The 15709-nt window shown below is 42.2% G+C and overlaps 1 protein-coding gene across 1 annotated transcript in view; it reads left to right on the plus strand.

The window, feature by feature from the left end:
• The first annotated feature begins 2309 nt into the window (after window positions 1-2309).
• The window catches only part of nlgn2b (neuroligin 2b), a 31925-nt gene continuing 18525 nt past the window's right edge, over window positions 2310-15709 (plus strand). Inside the window, exons 1-2 of the mRNA XM_061085974.1 lie at window positions 2310-2817; window positions 11218-11271. Of these exons, the coding sequence (XP_060941957.1) occupies window positions 2328-2817; window positions 11218-11271 (544 nt within the window). The 5' untranslated portion in view covers window positions 2310-2327. The remainder of the gene's footprint in view (window positions 2818-11217; window positions 11272-15709) is intronic.

A 15709-nucleotide genomic window follows, 5' to 3' on the forward strand; every position in this document is an offset into this window, starting at 1 on the left:
AGAGATGTGACAATCGCATCGATCCTCAGAGCCTACCTTGACTGGGGAAATAATAATGAACAAAATTCAGATAAACAATTTGTGGGAAATAAGGACGCTCTCTCACTGCGTCGCCTCCTATTCCAAATAAGTCAAGTGGGTTGTCTGGATCACGCAATCGTACCCCCCCTCTCACACTGACTCTTTGACAACACAGGGTATAAAGCCATGTACTGTGTATAATTCACATTAATCTTTTTCTAAGTTGGATTTTCAGCTCGACTACGCGTGCACAGTAACTCTTTTTAATAGGGATTCAGGGTGTCCTGACACATCTTACCTCCTCCTCAGAATGTGCAGAGTTGTCATAAGAAGCAGTCACTCAGAGGGCTTTATGAACTGAGCTTCTTTCCAGTCAGCTTGTTACTGTTTTGCTCTACAATGAAGCAGACTGGCGCTCACATCACTAACTTTGAACATCCTGTTATGTAGCACAGAATCTTTGTGTTGTATTTTACTGTTGTCCCCTGTGTCTGCTGGCTGCCAGTGGAGTGTGGATATTGCAGGGTTGAGGGTGGAGGGATGAGGTGGCATTCAACCAACAGTTAGCACCACATAAAGCCTTTATCACACCTAAACGGCTCTGTCTCCCAAAGCCAGAGTGCGATAAGCACTGCCCATTCATCTGTAATGATGTGGAAGCAAGAACCCGACTGAACTGAGTTGAGAAGGAGAGGCTAACTCCGAACACAGTGTGGATGGCTGAAAAGGATGCAGGGCCAGCAGGGTTTAAGCTTGTTTACCTCTCCGAATGATGTGTGAACATGCTTTTATTTATTCTGCGTTCTCTGCGGGTTGAAGTTAATTTCAAGACAAATGTTGCTTTACACTTCAAACTACTGTAATTATCTGGAAGACGAAAATATGAGGCAGTGGCCACATTACACAACAGTAACTGAAAAAGTTTCCCTTTGGACTGCAAATTAAGTTTTTGCAACGAGACCAAATACTCTTCGGCTATTAAACCTGCTCATTGTAAGCTTGTCTTCTGAGGTAATCATTTACAAAACCCATGAGTATCCAAGTTATGCGTCTAAATTGGGAACCTGTGTTTCCAATATTCATCATAGCACGAGAAGGAAGAATAATATTTGGCCAGAGCATTAATCATAGTTATGTACCATAATAAAATTTATAGTCAGTGTTTGGCTCTCTCCACAGTTTGCACCCCCATTGTGGCAGGGGGTGGTGGTGATATGATCACAACTTTACAACTCTAAATGCAGCCGTGCGTTTGCACCCAAAAGTTTACACCACAGCAGGGTAGTGTCACACGTGTGATTTAAAGTCCCCTCCAAATTTGTTGCAAGGGTATTGGCAGTTCCTTTTATTTTGTTTTACAATAAATACATTTGGTTAAAAGATGAATTTGAAACATGGCTTCAATCAATTTGTATCGTTTGACAAAGAATCAGGCTCTGGTGACAACAGCTGATGTTTTGGGGCTTCCAGTGAAGATATCCGCAGATATCCAGGTTCACCAAACACCGTTTACAGTCTGCATTCAGTATCTCACGTTTTGAATAAATGTGACTGAAGCATTGCCGATTCACATAAAAACAAAAAATACATTACTGATTCATTTCTACTCTCAGTTCATTATATCTGCATGGTTTGCTTCTGTCTTTGTAGATGTATCACTGCTCTTCTAGAATTAGCAAACCCGGGCCACAACAGAATTAAAATTCACCAAAGCTAATTCAGCACAGATGCTGGAATTCTCACTGACATCAATATTTTCAGGTTGAATCGATCATCTTCAAGATCACATGACACAACAGATGTCTCGGTGTCTGTCGGAGGGGAGTTTAACCACAGGGTATTATAAATGTACTATAAAGGAGTCGTCCGCAGTAAAGTGTCGTTATCCTTTCTTTTACGAGCTAACAGACAATTCATCTTGGTTAAAATTGTCTCACCCATTTTGTCCTCCTGTGCCTTTTTAAACACACTGACAGGCCTTAACGATCACACTGTTCGCACACACTCACACACACAAAAACACACCGACTCAAACCTGCAACCTGTCTGTGTCTTCCAGGTGTAATTGGCTCGCTGACTGCAGCTCTGGACCCATCAGGAGCGTTGAGGAGGAAGACGGATGAGACCACAGAGTCTACCTGAGAATGCTACCTGACCCTCCGCCTCACCATGTCACCCTAGGAGAACCGTTAAGCTGTCCCTTTTCACACACCCTCTTTTTGCCTTTGTTATCCCCCATAACCCACTGAGCTTGTGATCCCTGTCTACATCCTAGTAATAGGACTAAAAGAGCCTTTATTTTGGACATGTTGTTTTTTCCTTTCAATGCTGCCAGCCACCAAGGCTATGGTGGGAAGCATCATTATACTGCTCAGCAGATTGCTAATCTCTGCCTGGTGTGGCTCTCAGGACTAGCGCTGCACCTGACCCTCTCCTCGTGTCAACGGGTTGACCTGAAATACCCCATAGTGTCCACAGGCTATGGAAAGGTCCGTGGTATCAGGAAGGACCTGAGCAATGAGATCCTGGGCCCAGTGGAACAGTACTTAGGAGTGCCGTATGCCACGGCACCCGTCGGCGAGCGGCGCTTCCAGCCTCCTGAAGCTCCAGGCTCCTGGCAAGAGATCCGCAATGCCACCCAATTTGCCCCTGTGTGTCCCCAGAACGTGCACGGGGTTTTACCAGAGATCATGCTCCCTGTGTGGTTCACGGACAACCTGGATGCTGCAGCGAATTATGTTCAGAACCAGAGCGAGGACTGCCTATACCTCAACATATACGTGCCCACTGAAGACGGTGAGTGACACTAAACTCGTTTACTAGCTACAGGAGTAGTCATGCTGCCTCTACATATGAAAAGAGGTTTTTGTGTTTCAAACAATCTATCCATTACTGTCCATGTACCTCCATATGTCCTTTACATTGGGATTGTTGATATGCAAAAGATCCACTTGAGCGTAGAAGTCTGAGTTATGACAACAACAAACATGTCAATGGAGGAGGAGTTTGTGATAGTGTCAGTCTTAAGAAACAGGCAACAACAGCTGTTTGTCAATGTGCCAAGGCAAAGCTACATCGTATAGACGCCTGTAGTTTCTTACCAACTCGCAAAGTATATCCCCTGAGAAGTTACGCCATCGTCGAAATTCCTTTCTTGATTCGTATGCTCATCTATTATGAACTATTGGCTTCACTTCCCCTCGTGATTTCCGGTGCTACTGCTCTATTTTGTCTGTTTTGTTTCTATCCACGCTTTCAGAAGACATACAAAACTACGGACGCAATTAACCCAGGGTAGGATAGAAGTCTCTTTAGGCTTTTGTATAGGTATCTAGCAATTTTGTATATGAATCCTATGTTGTACATAAATTAGCCGTTAAACTGCTCTTTTGATTTGGCACAGGTCCAAAAAAATATACATCAAACAGAGAGAAAGTCTGAAAAACACTTCTACTTTTAGATCATTTTAAAATATATATTTGTGTCACTACTTCCTGGAATAGTGTCATTTTGATAAATTAGCTGTGATTATAATCTGTGGAATGAAGCCAACTGGAAAGAATATACTGATAAACCTCTGTGTATGTATTAACGCCAGTCTCAGTTATTATTGGTTAGTTAGTTAGTATAATACTGTTTGAGATGCAGTCACAAACAATCTTCCCTCTCAGTCGCTGAGGCAATTAGATTCACTTTACTTTTATTGCTCATATTTAATTAACTTTAACATTAAATCAAATATTTAGAACACTACTGAGCATGTTCCATTGCCGTTTTGTACCAATTAGCCACATTGTGACATGCAGCATTTTTGACTTGACTTAACACTAATTTGTTTAAATCATCCATGAATGTTATATCTTCATCATTGTAATTGTATTAGCTTGCTAACATTAACCTTTTGCATGAGCACCGCAGAGTAAGTCACACGTGTTTGGAGTGACTGAACAAAGGGAACCACTGATGTAGTAAATCAAACAGTGACTCCCTGACACCATTAACATTTTGTACCTTCAGCCTGTACAGGAGGGAAATGATACTGATACTGAAAGCCCCTGTATTTAAACATTTTCTATGAAACGGGGGAAAAAAGAGGGTACTGTTTTTTATATTCTATTATCTCTTTATTATTATCTATTACCTTTTTTGTTTTGTTTTAGTCCTTATTAGCGTCTACTTCTACTGCAGGAAGATGCAAACATCAGAGTAGACGTGTATATCATTACTGTCCTTGGACATTTTTTACCTTATTTATTGATCAGCCATGGTTCTTTCTTCTTTCACGTTGCACTGTAATTTAAATCCAATCATGACTTGTGGATGAAAGAAACCAAAGAAACCTTCACAGCAACACAAGCACCCTTCAAACTCCAGCTTTGAATATATGAATATTCACAAACACAGCTTCTTCATCAGATATTGAAAACCACAGTTAAGGAGAAGTAATTATGATGAATAAATTAATTTCCTGCCATGAAAAAAACTCATAAATTAACATCATCAGACCCACATGCGGTGTCTCAGCTCGGCTTCCCCTTCCCCTCTGGGACCAGCACCTTGCAGGTCCATTCAAGAGCCTCCCATAGGGAAAAAAAAACATTGTTTATCTTTAATAGTCAACTAGTAGCTTATCTGGACTTATCTGCATGTTTGTTTAATCATGCAGCTGAAGGACTAACATTCACATTGCCATAAGTTCCATAACTGTTAAATAGAAGCAAAACAGGCTTCTGTATAGCTCACATACAGGATTTAAGCTGGCAACCTCATTTGTCAAGGATGTATTTTCCAGTGTGGCAGTTTGTATTGAGCTGCACACAAAGAGCTGTAATTAACTGTGTTGTTAGTATTGGTGGCATGTGGCTTTAAACCTCCGTGACCGCTGGGTCGGGACGCACGTGTCAGTTTCATGCTTTGACTTACTCTTCACGCTCGTGTTGCGTGGATGCTGCACAGTGGTGTCTGTGCTTATAGGCTTTGAAAACGAATGCTGTTGTAGCAGCTATAGGTTAGTAGAAGGGTAATAGAAACAATTCTATAACAAAAAACCTTGTGAAGGCCTCATAGGAGGAAATAGTACAAAACTGAAGATCACAATGAGGTAAAAAAGCACAAAACAACCGTCGACAATGAGATATTTATATTTGTATTGCTAAGCTAAATTGGAAGCTGAAATTGAACATGTTAACTGTTGACGGTACAAAACTCCACAGACATTGACATACCTATATAACATAATGAATAAAATAGCACCCATCTTACCCATCTCATCCATTTACACCCATTGTATCCAAACATTTGCTGCACGTCCCAGCATAGGAATCTTTTCACGTGATATACAGCCTCGCTTTCGCACCTTCAGCTTTAGCAGAGTTGAGGTGGCTGCAAGCTAACTATAGACAAATGTCACAAGCTCACCAGAGATATGTTCACTAAGCACGTGGGCCCGGGGTGTTAATGTTGCCTGTTAGCATAACAGCTCTTGCAGTGCATAGCTCAGGCACTGAAATCTGCATTGTGATTCTTAGCGGTGGGTACTGGATGTGTAGCGGGTTTTTGGTACCAAAGACAACCTTGTTAAGTCCTCCAGGGGGGAAATTAGTCCAAAATCACTTTAAGGAAAAACCTCCACCTGTTCATGGGTGATCTGGGTGTAATTTGTGCATGAATGCTCCTGTGGAGAGTGTTGGAGAAAGCAGATGGGCAGGTATAAAAGAACACTGGAAAAATGTGTATCTTTGCATATCTTGCTCAAAATACAATCTTAAAAAAGTCTATTGTTAATGGGCTCACCTGAGACCTCAGTTCCCTAGAAAACACGTTCATGCATCACTGCGGCTGCTCATCATTGCTTCCACTTCTCAAATGACGATTAGCTTCAGTCCAGACAGAGTTGTTTTGCTTGTTGTTTTTAAAATAACAGCTAAAACTACTCAACAACCGTGTGTCGGCATTGCATTTCATTGATGCTCCACAGCCAAACACACAGTTGGAAACAGATGAATTGCTAGTGCAAATATCAAGTGTAAAGTGACTAGACTAGAGGACAGCAAAAAATATTGTCATGTGATTGAAATGACCCTGAACATGTTGGACAGCACACAATACAAAACAGTTGTACAGTATGAATGCTGTACACTGCATATGCCTCATACTCTGAGAGGATGGTAGAGTCTCCTGTGATATTCCCTGGAGAAAAGATGTGCAAATGAGTGAGACAGATTTTACATGTAGCCCCGTGTGCTTGTCAGAATCTGTCACTTATTGTCAGGGGTCAGTGCTTACACAAGGCTGATGCAGTCTCTGAGGATCTGTTTTGCCTTGTGTGTGAGGGAGAAAAATAGAGACTGAGGGAGAGTGAAAGTGCCCCTGAAATAAAACACTACATTTCTCACGTGCATGACTGTTGTCACTGTGCCTCAGATTGTTTACATGGTGTTAAACTTGCAGTTGCATCAGACAGCAGCAGGTTTTGAAACCTGGATTTAAACGGTAAGGATTTCTCAATGACATCAAATGTTCATGTCTAAACAAACTGGAATTTTAGAATTATTAAAAGCCGAGCAGTCAACTAATGTGCTTCATCAAAACTCTGACAGTTTGATCAAATGTGAGTGGCAGTTCATTAGTTGGGGTTTGTCTCTATTTTTTAAATAAATGTACAAATATGATAAATTAAGAGGTGCTTTTAAAACACAACACAGCTCTCGCTGGTGATGTCACTGGTCATTTCCTTGAAAAAAGGTAATCAATGTGGCACCTGTCAGCCTTCAGTGCTGCATGAATGTGTTTATCGGCCCTAGCAATGTATCTCCAGTGAGTAGTGATGTCCAGACTGAAGCTGCTTGCAGACATGCACCGAACTCCAGATATTCATCAGAGTTCAGAGCTTAAAACGGCTGAAGGAAGAACTGCTTTTAAACTGCAACCCAAATCATGTTTGTGTAAAAAGAAGTTTTCGATGTCCCACCTTTTGGCCTTCAGATTAACCTTCATGTATTCATCTGCTCTAGTAACGTTTCACCAGCGATTGTCACGTAAAGACTAAAATATATCAAGAAGGATTGCTTTGATTTTATTTACAGACATTCATGCTCCCCAGAGGACCAGTCTCACCAAATTTGCCGATCCCTTGACCTTTCCTCTAGCGCCACCAGCAGGTTGACATTGTTGTTTTTTTTATTTTCTTTTTGGATAATGTCTCTAGTATCAGGTAGATTCAGCTGTACTTTGGTAAATACATTCATGGTGCCCAGATGACGAGGCCTAATCCTTTATCTCAAGTGTCACATTAAGGCATTTGTGGTTTTTCAACTATTGGATTGATTTCCCAAAAATGTGATTATGCACATCCTCCATTTTAGCAAACATAGAAGCATTTCTGCTGCCAGAGTCCAAGTCTGCAGCTGCCCAAGACCATGTCCATCCTTTAGTGTTTTAGCTAAATTAAGCTTTCTTAGCTAGCAACTAACTTAATTCCACATTGAGCATGCTTAAAGCCCGGACGTCGATGCTTTGGCAGTGAGGAGTTGCATTCCCACCCACAGCGGATATAGATGGGCCAGAATGAATTGGCAGCACAGATGCATACACAGCCTGGTTCTGAATGTTTTTATTGCCAGATCTGGCCTGCACGACTTGATTTTGATGCATAAATCTCCAGAGTGCAACATCACATATTATCTCTCTTCTACCTTAAGCACCCCCCCTTCCTCACTCCTGCTATATCTGTCTCAGACCTAGAAATACTCTTACTAAACATTACTCTGTGGATGAAAGCAAATTGCGCAGCTCTCTTTTCTTTCTGCATCTGTTCACCCCTCCTGCTCTCTCCTCTCTGAAACCATCCCTGCGTCTTCTCCTCTCCTCTCCTCTCTCTCCTCCATCTTTATGCAGATGGCAGCAAAAGGGGTCACTGTTCTGAATGCAAATGAACGCTTTCCACCCCCCCCCCCTCTCTGGGCCACCTCTACCGCCTGCTACTGCCTCGGCTCAGATTAAACACAAATAACTTCTCGGGAAAATGTAAATAACAACAATGTTCTAGTGGACTGAAGAGTGAGTTTTATACTCCCTATTTATCTCTCTCTTGCTTCCTTCCTCCTCCTCCAGTGTTCGCCCTAACTCTCCTGTGTGGCCAGGCTGCTAGGCAGTAGCACTGTCTCACTGCATTCCTATTTTCCCAAGACACTCCTCAGCCAAGAGCCTGAGATCCTTCATTTTTATTGCTGCTAGAGCAGCCATTTACCGCGCCTTTATTAAAAAACATATTTCAGGAGGCAGGAGAGTGGAGGCAAAGGATGGAGCTGGAGGCTGCGGGCACGGTGGAGGGGATGGAGAGCCGAGGGATGGGACTGCATGTGCTGGAAGCTGCTGCCTGGATGCAGGGGAGAGGGTGGTGGAGAGGTGGGGGACCCAAAGCTGTGTCTGACACCTTGTCAAGCAGACAGGCCACCACAGACATGACATACTGCAGCTTCATCCCGTTTACTGCACTGAGGAAATGGAAAGGGACGGGAGACAGCTTGCGCTCTGGCCACTGGCTCACTGAACCGAAGAGAAATGCTGTTGACTGAGAGATGGAGCTGCGTTAGGTCAAACAGTACTGGGACATCCCAAGCTAAATGCTCCTGTGTAGGCCAACACATTTCTCTTACCAGTGGCATCTTGTGACAGAGCCTACTGGCCGGCTTCTCTGCTGCAGGGTTAGTTTCCCTTTGGCTTGTCTGACCCATTGTATTATTTCTTCATAAAAAGTATTTTATGAAATAGATAAATACTGCCAGGTGCATGTATTCCTAGGGAATCTTTGTTATCAAGTTAATAAACATTTACTGTTTTCCATTTAGCCAAGATATTCATGGTCCCTAGAAGATGAATCCAAATGAAATTGGAGTTTTTCATTTTATTTATTTTTTATTGTTGTTTTTTCATTTATCAGGGTTATTCCTGCAGTGTGTACTTCTTGCATCAAGTTACGATTCTTACCTCTCTTTTGTATAATGGCCACTTCTGCTACTGCCAGTTCTGTCTTAAAGTTACTTAAAGTTTGCCTTGAATAATGGTCATCAACAATAATAATAATACATGCAGTCGGAAAGGTGTAACCAGTCAGGAGTCACATGATTCTGTTTACACGCCTTTAAAGAAGGAGATAGAGAGAGAAGGAGAGATAGATCTTGAAAAATAACCTTCACCTCATATTTTATCGATGTATTGACATTAGATAATTATGACCTCTAATGAGTTTCTGAGGTGACTACATAGCACACATACATCCTCCTGTAATTGCATGCAATTGTCCAAACAGTCAAAAGAATATATTTATGATATTAACCTTTCCTTTTATATTCTTTTTCTTATATGTCTAACTTTGCCCCCAAATAAACATAGTGGCCAGATTCAGCGGCCGAAAAAGTTGTTTTACTATCATGTCCACTATTTTCTGACATTTTAAACCAATAAATGAACTGAAAAATCATCAGTTCATCAAACAATCATCAGATATTTGTTTATAATAAAAATAATCCGAGACACAATACAACTATAAAGCGACAAGATCAAACTCTTGAGGTGCGGCGCCCATGTGATGGGTGGAGTCTGATGGTCCATTACAAACTCCAGCCGTCTGTTTAGAGCTTAGCCTCACATATAGGTTACTCCTTTATTGGGCATTAGAAAATGAATGAAATCACGAAAGTCTCCATTAAGCGGCGAGATGTGGTTTCAGAGTGGTGCTAAGTAGTGGGGGAAGTGCTGACAAGACGGAGGGATAATGTGCCTTTCTATCCATTACCGGCCTGTCTACCTGTCTGCTGTGCACCCGACGACTAGCGACCGTACCCTCTCCCTCCATGGCAGGAAGTGCTCTCTGGATCGTGCGCCTGCATAGTGGTACTCAGAGGATGCAGCAAATCCATTCAGCATTGATCCTCCTCCATTTAGACAGCAGATAAACATTTTATATCAGGAAACCATATTCATAAAGACGGATGGGTGAAAATGCAGCATTATTATTATTGGGGAGTGCGGTGATGTTGTCTCTCGTCAGTAGACGGGAGGCGCTGTGAGAAGTGAAAGGGTAGGTGCCATCCCTTCTCTGTGAGGTGTCCTGCAGATTGATAGAAGCGGGCATGTCAGCAGCACACTGGCAGAGTGATAACCCAGCATAGAGCATTCTTTAAAATGAGTGACTGCAACGCGTGCCCTACTGGGGAGATGGGCTGGGTACAAGGAGGATGGCAACAGATGAAAAGGACACCGTTGACATGCTTCTTGTGGCATGTGGCTGTTCGGCGTGTGGGGGGGGGCTGCATGTGTGTGCGCGCACGTCAGAGTGTTAAACGACTTCCTCTCAAACGCGCAGACAGTGACTGAGAACCACGGGAAAGCGCGGCGTTAATTGTGGTCTGATGGAACGCTCCGCTGACAGAAACCCAGAAAAAACAAATTACCGGGATTCTTATCAGTTCAGACTTACAGGGGTTGATGCGCCGGGGCATTGGTTGGTCACTGTGATAAATGCTTGTTATTGGCTCTGCCCTGTGGAGCATTTAACTGGCGTTACCATGAAAAGCTTAATGTGGGGCTCCTCTTTGACCTTGGTGAGGGGGAATTCTGACACAAGCCTTCAAAGTCAGTGTCAATATCATACAAACGCGTGTGTGTGTCTGTGTGTGTCAGTGTGTGTGTTGCGTGTGTGTGTGGTCACGTGTGTGTGAGGTCTGAACAGAGTGCCCTCTCTGGACCGTGCAGGGCCTCTTGCCTCAGGGCGGCACCACTGCCCTGAGCAGGATACAAAGCATCTTGGCGTTCCTTTGCCTTTTTCTGACTGAAAAGAGTGATGGCTTGATTCTGCTCATTGATTTTTCTTTACAAAGCAGCAGCGTGTCAGGACTGATTGGGAGAAGGGTCGAGGAGAAGTGGCCTCTGGGGTTATTTACGAGGCAGTCCGTGACTAGAGCCTAAGCAGTTAAAACAGATGAGTTTGGGGTTTATCTTTTCAGGAAACAGTGTGTAGTCCTTGTAAACATTTTTGTCTTCAGCTGTGCGGTCACACGATTTCAACCAGAGCGACACATCTTACAGTTTTGCTATTTTTCCATCTTGTGATCTTTTCTTGTTTTTCCTGCAAATGCCACCTTTTTGAATTTTGTCTTTTGTCTCTCCTCCCCCCTCTTTTTTTCTGAACCGTAGGTCCACTCACAAAAAAACAGGATGAGTCTACAATGAACAGACCAAGGGATGAAGGTATTTTATAATTGCATGGTTGTTTTTTTCCTCGTGCTCCATTTTTGAAACTCCGTGGGGAAATGGTGTGTGTGGGTGTGTGTGTCCGTGTTAATAACCATCTTAGACTCACCACTCAATGTGCACATTACACTGTCCATTGTTAACGGCTTTTATTAACCGACAAATTGCAAAAACGTCCTCATGAAATAGTCCAAGTTAATGTCCTTCATAATGTTATTGGGTCTTCTCCGTTTTTTCCTTTTTAAGTATGAAAAATTGGAGGATTTCTGCATGTCTCTGTTATTGCCGTACATTTTCCAAGTTCACTGCAGTCGAGGGGAGATGCCCTCACTACTCTCTTTAATGATGCAGCCAAAATCAATGCAGGCAGCATGTGCGCATGTTTCTGTGTACGTGCCCAGACTTACTGTCAAAGTGTATAGTACACAGCATTATGCACACGTAAGGTGCCTCACATTTCCATTTTTGCATGTGTGTCTATCGAAGCACGGTGCTGTGTGTGCTATGTGCTTATTGAGTCCTCTCTCTTCCCTTGCATCTCTAATTGCCGTGGTTTAAAAAGAGACAGATGTAGCTAATCCAATTGTGTGGTTTCTTAACAGCGAAAACAGAAAGGATTCACACAGGATTGTCGAGGAGAGGAGCGGAACGATAGAATAGAGATGAAAGAAAGAGGGGGAAAAGCCGAGCGCTGCGAGTGCACGGGGGAGGGCAACGAGGGGGGAAGCAGAGAGGAAAAAACTGTCATCATGAAGACAAGTGCATGATGAAATGACATTTATTGAGCTTTGAAAGTGAGAGAGATGTAGAGAAAGAGAGGATGAGGAGGAGACAGGTGGAAGCTTGACATTTATGCCAACACCTAATGGATCTTGACAGGATCGGGGGGTGGGGGGGGGGGGTTAGTCGGGTTGGCCTGAATCCCTTACTTAATTGCTCAGGTATGGATTGGACACAGGTTTTTCAAATGCTGGTGAAAAATACTCCAATTAGCATCTACATTTATAAAAAAAAAAAAAAGTTATTTGCAAAAACCTGCATTGCTTGGGTGTGGGTTTTGAGTGCAAAGTGCTGAGTCAGGCTTAATACGTAAACGCCCAAATCAATGGAGATTTCCATAAGAGGACGAATGAGAGGAGGACCACAGGAATGGAAAAGTAGGAAAGGAGGCAGTTTCTACTGGGAGGTGAGATGTTACATTGAGGATGGGTGTGAGGGAGGGAGGTGGATATTGAAGAGGAGAGTATCAGGTTAGGTAGAAAGGAGAGGAGTGAATAATGTGCCAGTGTTTTGGAGGCAGGCAGCAGAGACAGTGAGCTCCTTGTTGGCTTTGAATCTGAGTGAAACACTTTCACCCTGCGACCCTGCACCCCCAAATCACCTCTCTGTTCCCACTGAGCTCCTTTTAGAACATTTCACACACCTAATTCTGCCTAATAGATTTTGTATCTACTTTCGTTCTTTTTATTCAAACGTGTCCCACAAATGTGAATCTTAAACAAATCTACATCTTCAGTTTATTATCAAATCCAAAGGGTCACCTATAAATGGCCGTTTTTTCTCACGGAAAAAAACGAACAGTGTGCAGTTTTTGTTTTATATCAATAAAATAGTCTTGAGATAAATACAAATGTTCTGCATCCTAGTGATGTGTGGGGACTTCTCTTCTATTACACAACTTGGACCTTTTCCTATTCAACTTTCATAAATGCATTGTAGGAAGAATCAGCTTTTTATATTTTATTCACCCCCAAAAACCATTCAGGGTTTTTGTCCAGTATTTATTTGGCTCTAAATAATTGAGGAAAAAAAACTTTTATTTATAAAATCACAATTTAAAAAAAGCAAAGAATGAAAAATAGCTATTGTATTTCATTTTGTCCTGGTGTCAGATATTAGAGATTTAGATATAGTTTTTATTGTTATGCACTTGATGAACTAAAGACCTTGATCTACTGTAACACACAATGAGATGTGTGTCCTCTGAGGTAAAACAACTTAAATGCAATCTTAGTAACTGGTGCACCATTAAAACCAGAAAGGAGCCACAGTGGTTAAACGCTAACCTAATTGTTGATCTTTCATAAAAATTGCAAGCTGCTTAAATTTGACCGTCCAGTACTACAGTAGACACCCATTTAACATCATGTTTCAGCCTCTTAGGGAAAAAAAACAATGAGTGAGAACCTCAGTGGGGAAACACATTATCTTATCATGGCTAATGGAGCAGAGGCTAGTTCGAAAAGGGGGCCTTCTATTAAAGACATAATCTGCGATCTAAATGTAAACCACCTCTTAAAACTCATCAGCCAAACTGTTGGCTGCCAAGCTGTATTATGTGTAGGCGGCAGGTTTTAACAAGGAGGATGATTGCATGGCGGGTAAAGGTGATCATAGTTCACTTCAGTTTAAGTCTTGATTGTCCATCACAACGCAAACACTTATAATACACAATAAAAACGTTGAAGACATTGAAAGTACAGTCAAAGTGTTTTTGTACATGCTTTTCAAACAGGATGTTAAAAGAAAGAAAAACATACAAAGAGAATAATGATAAGAAATAAAAACGAGTTGCAAAAGTGAGGAATCTACAGGCAGAATATAATCAGCTGAGAGCACTTCTTGCACATGGGATGTTTGTCAAATTCTTGAAAGACGGTGGGTGCAGCTTTTAATGTGTATATATATATGCTATATCCACGTTTTTTATTTGAAAATGCATCTACTCTGCTGGATCCACCTGCCGTCTACACTACTCTGAGTTTGAGAGCCGCTAAAACTTTGGAAACGCTGCTCGCCCTGTTTGAAAACAGCATTTTAGTCCTGACAAACAGGAAAAAAGATATTTGGAAACAATGACCTAGACACTTACAACTGCTTGCTGATTGGGTCATTTTGCCATCATTTCAGCCTCAGCTACAAGTGTAGAAAGCAACATGGATAATCAATTACAAACCTTGTTGACCCTGTTGTCTTTGTGAACAGCTGTTGTAAATACAAGTGCTTCCAGGCGGCTATGATATACGGATGGGGTTTTAAACAGTTTTTAAATCGTTTTGTTTAAAAAAAAAAATGCATTTTCTAAACAAAATCATAGTAGCAGGGACAAAGAAGGCTGCTGCTCACCAATGATTTTACTCTCTGCCCTGACGTTGTTTCCTTATTGATTCCTCATCCTGTTTCACACATTTAAATTCCCATACCAACAGATCATTGTGAAGTTAGGGACAGATTCTGTGATCGGTTATTAAATTGACACTATAAGGTGCCCGTCAACCTTAAAAATATCTAACCTCTGCAAAAAATTCACCTTTTCTTTTCCTTTTTTTTTATAATATTGCTTTCATTGTTCATAAATATCACACAAATATCTATGGTTGCAAAGCATCTATTATGACACTCACAGTGTCATAATAGTGCAATGTTGAGATGTTTTACAGATAGGGTTGCATCAAGCACATTTACATCATTCATCTTTGTTAACGCAGAAGCAAAACAATAATTCTACAGCGGAGAAAAAGAGAGATTGAGGCTTAAAAATAGCAGCTGCATGTCACTGTTCTCTGTCTCCGAGGATTTCATCTATGGTGGTGTTGCTGCGAGTGCGGCTGATGATGGCCTGCTGATGTCACTCCTCTGTACTGTCCTGGTAATGCCGGGATAATTGAACTTGTTTACATATCCTCTGGGAAATCAGCCGAGGTTCAGAGCGCACCAGAGAAGAGAAGAAAAAGAGCAGCATGTCGGAGTGTATGACTAAAAATGTATATTTTTAGCCAGTCTGTTTGTGACATTCGTGTGATCCATAAAAGATGTCTGCATGTGTGAAGCCATATGTGCAGTTTTGCTCTGTTCACTTGTGTGTGTGTGATTGTGTGCGTGTGAGTGCATATGTGTGTGTTTTTGGACGTTAGACTGTGAGTGACGCACCCAAGTGCATGTGTAACCTGAGATTCAGGTGGTGATGCAGGCGGGTGTGCAAATACGTGAGTAGAATTTGTTACCACGGCAACAGGCATTCAGTGAGTCGGTGCAATGGAATGGCTGGTGCAGTTCTATTAGCGAGAAGCAGTTTCCATAGCGACTCAACATCGCAGCTGCCTATGCAAGAGTTTGTGTGTGTGTGCGGGTGTGTGTGTGTGAGAATACGGTGTGAATCCTGTGTGAATTTGCGCGTTCATTACCGTACCTCGCTATGTATGACTTGCTCTGCAACATTTTTCATATTTTTCATCCTCGCTATCACGTTTTTTTTTTGTGTGTGTGTGTGTGAACCTCCCATCTACGTCTCTACCCCTGTCAGATCTCTCATGCTGCCCTATTTTCATCCCCTTCTCCCCGCCCCCCCCTCCCTTTATCTCTTGTTCCTCGCCTCCTATCTCTCTCTGCCTCCCCGTCTCCAAGTGCTGAAGCTCATCAGGGTAAACAGATGCCG

This window comes from Limanda limanda, chromosome 14 (assembly GCF_963576545.1).
Source record: "Limanda limanda chromosome 14, fLimLim1.1, whole genome shotgun sequence".
NCBI classification, from domain to species: Eukaryota; Metazoa; Chordata; class Actinopteri; order Pleuronectiformes; family Pleuronectidae; genus Limanda; species Limanda limanda.